The sequence below is a fragment of the Leuciscus leuciscus genome, assembly GCF_965113295.1.
Source record: "Leuciscus leuciscus genome assembly, chromosome: 18".
Lineage (NCBI taxonomy): Eukaryota > Metazoa > Chordata > Actinopteri > Cypriniformes > Leuciscidae > Leuciscus > Leuciscus leuciscus.
The window spans coordinates 884396-896895 of NC_138742.1; the positions used below are offsets into that span (position 1 = coordinate 884396).

A 12500-nucleotide genomic window follows, 5' to 3' on the forward strand; every position below is an offset into this window, starting at 1 on the left:
TTTTAGAACCCATCTGATGCCCCGTTCTCCTCTGTAACCAAAAGTGTGTTTCAGCGCTGGTTACCGAGTATCAGAGAGACGTAAGTGTGGTAGAAGAGCAGCGTCAGCACACACAGGATAGATCTGAGACTGTGACCACCGGCGCCGTCCCGCAGCTGAGACAGACCGAACTCCTGCAGGAGAGAAACAGCAGCCGTTAGAGTGTGTGTGTGTGTGTGTGTGTGTGTGGGGGGGGATTACATTAGAGGTCGACCGATTGATTGGCCGATCAGTGAGCAACACACATCCAGATTGCCGCGTCTCACAGCGAGCGAATACTAAACTCTTTCATGTCTTCCTGAGCATAAACGGACATATTCACACTAGAGCCATATTGAGTTTGTACACTATATCGATATGTTTTTAATAAACAATATGGAATGAGACAATACTGTAGTTTATATCAATAGAGCCTACAGTAGTTTGATATGAGCCGGTGCTTCGATTAGATTGGATATCATCCAATTCGTCCGAAACATGAGACAAGCTTTATATTATAACAGCCCGTGAGATGTGCAGATACTGGCGTGTTTAATGTGTTGGAGGTGTGCTGCTCTCCTCAGTGCTTAACTTACTGTTCACAGGAATATTCTCCATCTGTAAATGTTAGAAACTCGTGCAAATATTTCCATTTTGCGGTCAGGAGTGAATCTCCGCTAAACTTGACAGATTTCCTTGAATGAGAGCCGCCGAGCGCATGCGCAAAAAACAGACGGAGCACAATAGAATATGAGTGCAATAATTCTAACAAAAATATACATATTGCTAAAATATTGTTTGTTGAACAATAAATGTGCCGTATGTAGAAATTACACTGGAAAAAAAAGCTTTTCTTACTCTGTATTTTTATCTTGTTTCCAGTCCAAATATCAAACATTTCTTAAATCAAAATGCATTTACTAGATGAGTCAAATGAAATTTTCCGGGGGAATTAATCAAAATTGAGTGAGTTGATGCTTAAAAAAAGCAAAATTATCTGCCAATGGGGTCAGAAAAATAATGTTGTTTCTGTTTGAATTAAGATCATTTTTCTGACCCCATTGGCAGATCATTTTGCTTTTTTTAACCATCAACTCACTTCATTTTTATTAATTCACCCGGAAAACAGGACATAATATCTTATATTATTTTACTCATCTAGTAAATGCATCTTGATTTAAGAGTTTTTAGATATTTGGACTGGAAACAAGACAAAAACACTTAGGGCCCTATTTTAACGATCTGAAACGCAAGTATCAAACGCGAAACGCAAGTAACTTTGTGGGCGGGTATCGGGCGCTGTTGCTATTTTCCCGGCGGGATAAATGACTCTTGCTCCCGACGCAAATCTAAAATGTGTTGGTCTGAAGTAGCTTCATTACTCATAGGTGTGGTTTGGCATAACATGAAATGAACCAATCAGAGTGTCATCTCACATTCCCTTTAAGAGCAGACGCGCTTTGCCAGACTCACGCCAGGTGCGGTTCACAGCCGAGGAGACCGACGTTCTCGTCAGGGCCGTAAAACACAGAGAAGTGACATTGGGGATGGAGAAACACACCCAAATTAGCTTCGGTTAAACAGGCGTATGATAATTTGGGTAAATGTGTAAGCTAGATTTATGTCTATTCTTTCACATCTTCATGGACACAACAATGATTTCCCTCGTGTGGAATATTTTTCCTTGTAATAATGTATGGTTTTCTAAAAATGGGAATTGCTGCGTCTGTGTAGATGAGATAAAATAGCATATGAATAACATGCACAACGCGCCACAGACTTTAGACTAGGTTTCTCCTGGTCAGTGGCAGAATTGTTTTCTGAAACTGCAAAATAGCACCAGGGAACGTTTGTGCCGGAACACGCCTCCTCTTTTCGCTGAACCGCCCCGGGAGCGCAAATTCATTCCCTTATTTACCCACGTGCGTCTGTGGAGGGAAAAGTCCGCTGTGCGTCGGGTGAGAAATAGGAATGATACATGCGTCGGTGTACAGAGTCAATTGCGCTGGGTGCGAGATAGGGCCCATGTAAGAAAAGCATTTTTTTCTACAAGTAAGTTGTTACATATTACCTATTCTTATTATATTATTTATTTTATTTATGCAAGTTTTGTGCACTAAAACTAAAAAAAATTCACCTAAAAGTTTATTTGACAGTCTAGATTTTTGATGACCTGATTTGTGCATTTAATATTATATATCATATATCGGCTGCCCTGATCCTTAAATATCGGCCTCGGTCAGAGAAAACCCTGTATCGGTCGACCTCTAGATCACATCTTCAATAAAACATCAGTATTTGGTTTAAGGTGTGACGTTTCAAGTGCTTCGAAACTGTGAATCACTTTGCGAAGCAATTGGTTCGTTTGATTCAAAGTTCCGGAAAGCTTGATCTCTTCCTCCACCAGTTACTCACTCGGTTCCCTGAGAAGCCGATGAACTCCAGCAGTCGAAGGATTCGTGCCGGCAGTAAAGACAGCATCTGACACACACAGAGGGTCAGAGTTCAAGCATCACTTCAAGAGCGATGTACAAGTCTAGTTTATCCACATGCACAATGACTCTCAGGGTAATTTCTGCACTTCCTGTCTCATTAACTGACCAGGTTGAAGGAGCCAATCCCCAGCTTGACTCCACCCTCAAACTGTCTGAAGGCCTCGCTGTCTCCGCCCACTCCCTGAGGCAAGTTCGACACATTCTGGCAGTCCCTAAACACACACACAAAACACACACACACACACACACACACACAAGTTAGATAATAATAATAATAATAATATCCATAAAAATATTAGATTATATATATATATAAATAAATTAAGCATATATATATATACATATACACACACACAAACACACACACACATATATATACACAGTATATGAGATGTATATGTTCTAATGTATTTTATCTCGATTTGTACTAAATTGATTATTTAATGAAAACAGTTGTTCACAAAAAATATTATAATATAATATAATTTATTATATTAAATTGCCATATATTAGTATACATTCTATTATTTTAAATTTGATTAAGTATTATTAGATAAATGTCATTATCATTTGTTAACAAAAAAAGCGCTATACAAATAAATGTGAACTGAATTATTTTATATTATATAATATATTATATTAAAATATAATAATATTTAACGGTTGCTTATATGCAATAATTAAAAAACGGTTTATAATATAAATACAATATTTGTACAGCTTTCAGGCATGTATATTAAATCATATTTTTAATACAGGCAACAATCATCCATTAATTGTTGATTTCAGACTCACTTGTAAATTTGATAACTTGTGCGTACTTTGATTCCTCCTTTAATAAAACTGATCATGTTTTCATCCTGAAATAAACAGAAGGCAGAGATGAATGTGAGATTTGTCTTATATTTCATATTTATCTTTCTTAATATTATAGAAGCTTGTTTCCACAAGAGTTCCGAAGAGTTTTTCTTGTTTCAAGCATGAACTAAAATGTATTAGATTTATGCTTAAAATAAGATTATTTGCCAAGCAGGAATATTACTGTTAAACATAAAACAACAAAACATTTCCATAACTTGAAATAAAATAAAGCTGAACTGAAATAAAATACAACATAAAAAAAACTTTATGCTAGTTAAAATATTAATAACAACTATAATAGTATTTCACTGATATTATGATAATTGAAATACATAGAAGACACATTCTTAGATTTTTATATTTTAGGCATGGTTTAGTAATATGAATAGCCGTTCACATGACGCATGCAGATGTTATTCTGGTAACACTTTACAATAAGGTTCATTAGTTAACATTAATGTATTAACTAACATGAACTAACCATGAGCAATACATTCGTTACTGTATTTGTTAATCTTTGTTAACGTTAGTTGATAAAAATACAGTCATTCATTGTTAGTTCATGTTAGTTAATTCACTAATGTTAACAAGATTTTAATAATGCAATAGTAAATGTTGAAATTAACATTAACAAAGATTAATGAATGCTGTATGTGCAGTTCATTATTAGTTCATGCTAATTAATGTAGTTAACTAATGCTAACTAATTAACCTTATTGTAAAGTGTTACTGTTATTTTTTGTGTGTATTTTGTTTATTTCACTGGTTTGTGTGCGAGTGTGTGTTTTTGCTGCTGTAACATGTTCAGGTTGGATTACTAATGAAGTATCGTATCGTATTCTAAAACAAAACTGTCGCCGAGTTATTAGTCAAGCCGATGTAAACACAATGACTGAAGTGAAACGGTTCACTGACCTGTACAAATGTTAGTGTGGCTTTCTGCAGCAAACACTCAGCGTAGCAGATCTCCGCATGCATCTCCTCTGCACACACACACACACACACACACACGAGTAAGAACTGACTGACTGCATTGTGCCAAGTGTAAAGTTTGGTGGTGGGGGGGTTATGGTGTGGGGTTGTTTTTCAGGGGTTTCAACTCCATATTCAACCCTACAGATTAAGAATGGGATGTCTTTTAAGTTCATGTGCACACACAAACGCATTCCGACCCGTACAGTGTCCCACACACAGTCACACACACACACACACACACACACACACACACACACACACACACACACACACACACACACACACACACACACACACACACACACACACACACACACACACACAGTCACACACACACACACACACGGTTACCATCTCTCAGGCTGTCTGACGGCTGTTTGGACAACAGGCTGGAAATGGACCCGACCACTGAGTTTCTCTTCCTGAACCTACAGACAGAAGGAGAACATCAGAACATCAGAGTCCAGAAGGTTCAGAACATCAGCATCTAGAAGCTTCAGAAGATCAGAGTCCAGAAGATTCAGAACATCAGAATCCAGAAGAATCAGAACATCAGAGTCCAGAAGCTTCAGAACATCATAGTCCGGAAGCTTCAGAACATCAAAGTCCAGAAGCTTCAGAACATCATAGTCCGGAAGCTTCAGAACATCAAAGTCCAGAAGCTTCAGAACATCAGAGTCCGGAAGAATCAGAACATCAGAGTCCAGAAGCTTCAGAACATTAGAATCCAGAAGAATCAGAACATCAGAGTCCAGAAGCTTCAGAACATTAGAATCCAGAAGATTCAGAACATCATAGTCCGGAAGCTTCAGAACATCAAAGTCCAGAAGCTTCAGAACATCATAGTCCGGAAGCTTCAGAACATCAAAGTCCAGAAGCTTCAGAACATCATAGTCCGGAAGCTTCAGAACATCAAAGTCCAGAAGCTTCAGAACATCAGAGTCCGGAAGAATCAGAACATCAGAGTCCAGAAGCTTCAGAACATTAGAATCCAGAAGAATCAGAACATCAGAGTCCAGAAGCTTCAGAACATTAGAATCCAGAAGAATCAGAACATCAGAGTCCAGAAGCTTCAGAACATTAGAATCCAGAAGAATCAGAACATCAGAGTCCAGAAGCTTCAGAACATCAGAGTCCAGAAGAATCAGAACATCAGAGTCCAGAAGCTTCAGAACATCATAGTCCGGAAGCTTCAGAACATCAGAGTCCAGAAGCTTCAGAACATCATAGTCCGGAAGCTTCAGAACATCAAAGTCCAGAAGCTTCAGAACATCAGAGTCCGGAAGAATCAGAACATCAGAGTCCAGAAGCTTCAGAACATTAGAATCCAGAAGAATCAGAACATCAGAGTCCAGAAGCTTCAGAACATTAGAATCCAGAAGAATCAGAACATCAGAGTCCAGAAGCTTCAGAACATTAGAATCCAGAAGAATCAGAACAACAGAGTCCAGAAGCTTCAGAACATTAGAATCCAGAAGAATCAGAACATCAGAGTCCAGAAGCTTCAGAACATCAGAGTCCAGAAGAATCAGAACATCAGAGTCCAGAAGCTTCAGAACATTAGAATCCAGAAGAATCAGAACATCAGAGTCCAGAAGCTTCAGAACATCAGAGTCCAGAAGCTTCAGAACATCAGAGTCCAGAAGCTTCAGAACATCAGAGTCCGGAAGAATCAGAACATCAACATTTTTGTTGAGAAGATTTTTGCTCTTCGATCTTCCGTAACCACATCTTGCGACCATGATCCCTCTGTTCCTCCTATATGCCTTGCGGTACTAGACCAGTTTGAGCCCATATCAATCTTCTCCCTATCTGAGGTGGTCCATCATCTGCGGCCCACAAACTGTCCCTCAGACAGCATTCCCTCTCGTTTGATTAGAGAAGTCTTTGATACCGTTGGACCATGTATTTTATCTTTGATAAATACTTGTCTTGTTTCTGGTCATGTTCCGCCCGCCTTTAAACACGCTGTTGTACAACCCCTGCTAAAAAAAAGAAAATCTAAACCCCTCTGTTCTCTCCAACTTCAGGCCCATTTCTAAACTGTCTTTCTTATCTAAAGTTTTGGAGAAAGTAGTTTCTATGCAGCTGCAAACTTTTTTTAATTAATAACAATGTTTATGAAAAGTTCCAGTCCGGCTTTAAATCCCATGACAGCACTGAAACTGCACTTTTAAGAGTTTTTAATGATTTGATTTTAACTGTTGACTCAGGAGTCTCTGCTGTTCTAGTGCTCTTAGATCTCACTGCAGCCTTTGATACTGTGGACCACTCAATCCTCTTGTCACGGTTGGAAAACTGTGTGGGAATCAAAGGTACTGCACTAAGGTGGTTTCAATCCTATCTAACTGACAGGAGCTGCTGTCCACCTCTGTGATTATTCCTCTGAAACGGCCCCACTTACCTGTGGTGTCCCTCAAGGTTCTGTCTTAGGCCCCATCCTATTTTCTTTGTATATGCTGCCCCTGGCCTCCATCTTTGAGAGGCACGATGTCTCTTTTCACTGTTTTGTAGACGATATTCAAATTTATTTGCCCCTAAACGTAAAAAAGGGCCCACTGCAGCCCCTGTTTGATTGTATGAAGGACATTAAAACATGGATGAATCTAAATTTCCTCAACTTAAATGGAGACAAGACAGAGATCATAGTGTTTGGACACCCTGAACTGCTTGATGTAGATTATCTCGGCCCTTTAACTTCAAACAGCCGCTCAACTGTGAGGAGTCTTGGTGTTGTGTTGGATGGTGCATTTAAGCTTGATAAACAGATATCCGCCACTGTTAGATCGTGTTTTTTCCAGTTGAGAACTATAGCCAAGGTAAAGGCTTATCTCCCTCCTAAAGATTTGGAGAGGGTGATAAATGCCCTTATAATTTCTCGCCTTGACTATTGTAACTCCTTATATGTGGGCTTAGACAAGTCATTGATTCAGCGTCTGCAGTTAGTTCAGAATGCTGCTGCCCGCCTCCTGACAGGAAAGAGGAAGAGGGACCACATCACACCTGTGTTGCGTTACCTCCACTGGCTTCCTGTTCATTACAGGATTGATTTTAAAATTTTACTTTTAACTTTTAAATGCTTAAATGGATTGGCTCCATTATACTTAACGGAGCTTCTCCATGTTCATATTCCAGCTAGAGCGCTGAGATCCGCCAATCTCCTCCTCCTGGATGTACCTAGAAGCAGACTAAAAACCAGAGGTGATCGAGCCTTTAGTGTAGCTGCCCCTAACCTGTGGAAAAATCTGCCAGTCCATATCAGAACCTGGCCAACTCTTGGATGTTTTAAATCATTGTTAAAAACTCATCTTTTTTCTTTGGCATTTCCTTCGAGTTAAGTCTGTTACTTTCCTGGTAGAAGGGAAAGAAAAAAGGGAAAGGAAAAAAACCCCTTTTTTTTTTTTTTTTTTTTACTTTTATTGTGTGAGTAGTGACCTGTTATTGTATTTTACCTGTGAAGCACCTTGGTCAACCTTGGTTGTTTTAAGTGTGCTATATATAAATAAAATTGATTGATTGATTGATCAGAGTCCAGAAGCTTCAGAACATCAGAGTCCGTAAGATTCAGAACATCAGAGTCCAGAAGCTTCAGAACATCAGAGTCCGTAAGATTCAGAACATCAGAGTCCAGAAGCTTCAGAACATCAGAGTCCAGAAGATTCTGAAAATCTGAGTCCAGAAGCTTCAGAACATTAGAATCCAGAAGGTTCAGAACATCATAGTCCAGAAGCTTCAGAACATCAGAGTCCAGAAGCTTCAGAACATCAGAGTCCAGAAGCTTCAGAACATCAGAGTCCAGAAGCTTCAGAACATCAGAGTCCGGAAGCTTCAGAACATCAGAGTCCAGAAGCTTCAAAACATTAGAATCCAGAAGATTCAGAACAACATGAGAAGAGTGTGTGAGCCGCACCTCTGGCAGGTCTGTAAGGCATCTTTGATGGTGGCCATTCCGGTCTGGATGTCTTTGTGCTCGAAGGTCATGGTGGCCTGCATGGCCATAATACTGCTGTAGCCCAGCGCGTGATACATGCTGTCCTTAGACCTACACACACACACACACACACACACACACACACACACACACTTCAGCAAGTTAAACCTTGTAATTGTACAAATGTCCACCTTCAGCTCGAGCTTCACTCACTCACTCAATTTAATTTAATAAATTTTTTTATTTGATCAGGGACAATGCACAAAAAACATTAGTCTAAAAAAGAAGAGATGTCATGTGCCAGGTTATAGCAAAAAATGCTAATTTCCACCCGCAGTCCCAGGACAGGATGATGTTACACTTACAAAAGTTCATAAAATATATACAGAATAATACATGGAAGCATTACTTCACTCACATCATAAAAACACTCTCCACTTCAGGAATCTATCACTCACTCACTCACAGTTTACATCGTTCATATCACAGTCATTCAGTGCGTACAGGTTTGCTGTGATAATAACCACTGTTTGGTCAGGCGTGTAAATGTACTATAGTTTATGCATGAAATAATTTCGTTTGGAAGAGTATTCCAAAGGCTCGCTGCTTTATAAGAGAACGATTGATGACCATATGTGGTTCTGCGTCTGGGAACGCTGCACTCTCCTCTGACTGTCGACCGTGTTGCTCTAGAGATTCTCTCCGAATTTAGTGTGACAAATTTTCTCAAAGGGGGAGCAGCGATGTTATGGATAATATTAAATAGAACAGAAATTTAATTATATTTAATGAGGTTTTCAAAACTCAAAATGTTATATTTACTTTGTACTTTACAGTGATGGTACTGGCGAGGCTTTTTATCATGAATTTTTATGGCTCTTTCATATGGTTTCATTTACATTTAATTTTTTTTGTCCATTTACTTGAATTTCTTGAGTTTGTTGTAATTTATGTTTATTTGAAAAACAACATTTAAGGTCAGGCAGGACGTCTGCAACCACTCTGCAACTTTTTGCATCTCTTTTGATAATATGTCAGCAACCTCCAGCTCGTTTTCCCCAAAAGTGAAGATCACCGTATCATCAGCGTACATGATTACGTCAACGTCAGAACACACTCTAGGGAGGTCATTTATATAGATGCTGAAAAGCAAGGGTCCCAAAATAGACCCTTGCAGCACTCCCATCGAGGTGGCTCTAAACGCAGATTGTTATTCACTTGTACACACTGATGTCGGACACTCAAATAAGATCTTATCCAGTTTTGGGTGTGCTCAGAGAGACTATATTGATTTAATTTACTGTAGAGTATCTGGTGATTGACAGTATCAAAAGCTTTACGCAGATCAAGGAAGACTGCTCCCACCACCCTTCCCTGATCCACATATGCCCTGATAGTTTCCAGGAAGTAGCAACAGGCAGAGTCTGTTGAGTATTTCCGTCTGAACCCAAATTGCATTGGATTTAAGAGAGCTTGTGAATCAAAATAGGTAGTAAGTTGCTCCGCCACCGTCTTCTCGAGCCCTTTTGACGCAACTGGGAGGATGCTTATTGGACGATAATTGTTCATGTCTTGTTTGTTTCCAGACTTAAATATAGGGGTGACAATCGCAGGTTTTAGGGCTGCTGGATAAATACCCTCACTAATCGATTGATTGATCATTGTTGTCAACTCGCACACTCACTCCTCACTCACTCGCACACTCACTCCCTCACTCGCACACTCGCACACTCACTCCCTCCCTCACTCGCACACTCACTCCCTCACTTGCACTCGCACGCTCACTCCCTCGCACGCTCACTCCCGCACGCTCACTCCCTCGCACGCTCACTCCCTCGCACGCTCACTCCCTCGCACGCTCACTCCCTCGCACGCTCACTCCCTCGCACGCTCACTCCCTCGCACGCTCACTCCCTCACTCCCTCGCACGCTCACTCCCTCGCACGCTCACTCCCTCGCACGCACACTCCCTCGCACGCACACTCCCTCGCACGCACACTCCCTCGCACGCACACTCCCTCGCACGCACACTCCTCCCTCTCACACTCCCTCCCTCTCACACTCCCTCCCTCTCACACTCCCTCCCTCTCACACTCCCTCCCTCTCACACTCCCTCCCTCTCACACTCCCTCCCCTCTCACACTCCCTCCCCTCTCACACTCCCTCCCTCTCACACTCCCTCCCTCTCACACTCCCTCCCTCTCACACTCACTCCCTCTCACACTCACTCCCTCTCACACTCACTCCCTCTCACACTCACTCCCTCTCACACTCACTCCCTCTCACACTCACTCCCTCTCACACTCACTCCCTCTCACACTCACTCCCTCTCACACTCACTCCCTCTCACACTCACTCCCTCTCACACTCACTCCCTCTCACACTCACTCCCTCTCACACTCACTCCCTCTCACACTCAACTCCCTCACTCGCACACTCCTCACTCACTCGCACTCACTCCCTCACTCGCACTCTCACTCCCTCACTCACACACTCGCTCAACTCCTTCACTCGCACACTCCTCACTCACTCCCTCACTCGCTCACTCCTTCACTCTCACTCCTCACTCGCACACTCACTCACTCCCTCGCACACTCACTCACACACACTCCCTCCCTCACACACTCACTCCCTCACTCGCACACTCACTCACTCACTCACTCGCTCAACTCCCTTACTTGCACACTCCACACTCACTCCCTCACTCACTCACACACACACTCCTCACTCACTCGCACACTCACTCCTTCACTCGCACTCTCACTCCTCACTCGCACTCTCACTCCCTCACTCAACTCCCTAGGGCTGGGTACCGAGTTCGATACTTTTTAGGTACCGACCGAATTGCCTCGATACTATCGAGTATCGAAAAATGACTTGTTTTTCGGTACCAGATTTCGATACCTAAGGGGTTAACTCGTCAACGTCAGTGCTCAAACAAATACATATGAAATGCACAACGACACGCCTAAAGTCGCTCACGCTCATACACGCAAACTCTACACACGAGACGCTTGGAACTCTGCGCACATACTCATATGAGACGCGCGCGCGCACACAAACTGTCCACGCACACATTCTCATAATTATGAGACGTGAGCACACACACACAAACTCGCGCACATACTCAATGAGACGCGAGCACACACACACTCACAATACCTTAAAGATGTGGAAAAGCCGATCAAAAGTGTGGCTACATTTCTCCATTCTCGATGCCAAGCGTGCGATGCAGTATTTGCGGTAAAATAATTGCTGCAAAGACGGTACCGCGACAGATATGATGAAGCCCTTGACAGTGCACGGAGTAAACATAAGAGCAGAAAGTTGCTCCGTCTTCGACTGGTAACTGAAGAGATACCTGTTGATCACTCTGACAGTGTTTATATTGCAATAATGACCTACTGAATGTACACTGCCGTTCAAAAATGTGTTGGTCAGAATTTTTTTTCAGTAAGGATGCATTAAAGTTATCAAAAATGACCTTAAAACATGTGTAATGTTACTAAAGATTTCTGTTTCAAATAAATGCTGTTCTTTTGAATTTTTTTATTCATCAAAGAATCATGAAAAAATGTATCATAGTTTCCAAAAACTGTTTTCATATTTCTGAAGGATCATGTGACACTGAAGTAATGATTTAGAAAATTCAGCTTTGACAACACAGGAATAAATTACATTTTGAAATATATTCAAATACTATTTTAAATTTTAATACTATTCCACAATATTACAAGTTTTACTGTATTTTTGATCAAACAAATTCAGGTTTGGTGAGCATGAGCTCTTTATAAAAAAATATTTTGTTCCTTTGTGCTTTTTTTTGTTCCTTTCTGGACTGACTAAGGAGCATGAGTCAAACTGAAAAAATAAAACCAAAGTTTTTCTGAGGTAATGTGTTATGTAATCTTGTTAAAATGGATTTCATTAAATTGGTATCGAAAAAAGTATCGTTCAGGAACCGGTATCGAAATCAAGGTATCGGTATCGAAATTTTTTGAACGATACCCAGCCCTACAACTCCCTCACTCACACACTCACTCACTCAACTCCTTCACTCGCACACTCACTCCCTCGCTCGCACACTCACTCCCTCACACACTCACTCCCTCACTCTTCACTCGCACACTCGCACACTCACTCACTCGCACACTCACTCACTCGCACACTCACTCACTCGCACACTCACTCACTCGCACACTCACTCACTCGCACACTCA

At 41.2% G+C, this 12500-nt stretch overlaps 1 protein-coding gene across 1 annotated transcript in view; it reads right to left on the reverse strand.

The window, feature by feature from the left end:
• ttc39b (tetratricopeptide repeat domain 39B) overlaps positions 1 to 12500 on the reverse strand; it is a 37127-nt gene that overhangs the window by 13788 nt on the left and 10839 nt on the right. Inside the window, exons 4-10 of the mRNA XM_082145905.1 lie at positions 8260 to 8391; positions 4701 to 4777; positions 4290 to 4357; positions 3309 to 3373; positions 2620 to 2725; positions 2434 to 2499; positions 65 to 173 (exon numbers count right to left, since the gene is read on the reverse strand). Of these exons, the coding sequence (XP_082002031.1) occupies positions 65 to 173; positions 2434 to 2499; positions 2620 to 2725; positions 3309 to 3373; positions 4290 to 4357; positions 4701 to 4777; positions 8260 to 8391 (623 nt within the window). The remainder of the gene's footprint in view (positions 1 to 64; positions 174 to 2433; positions 2500 to 2619; positions 2726 to 3308; positions 3374 to 4289; positions 4358 to 4700; positions 4778 to 8259; positions 8392 to 12500) is intronic.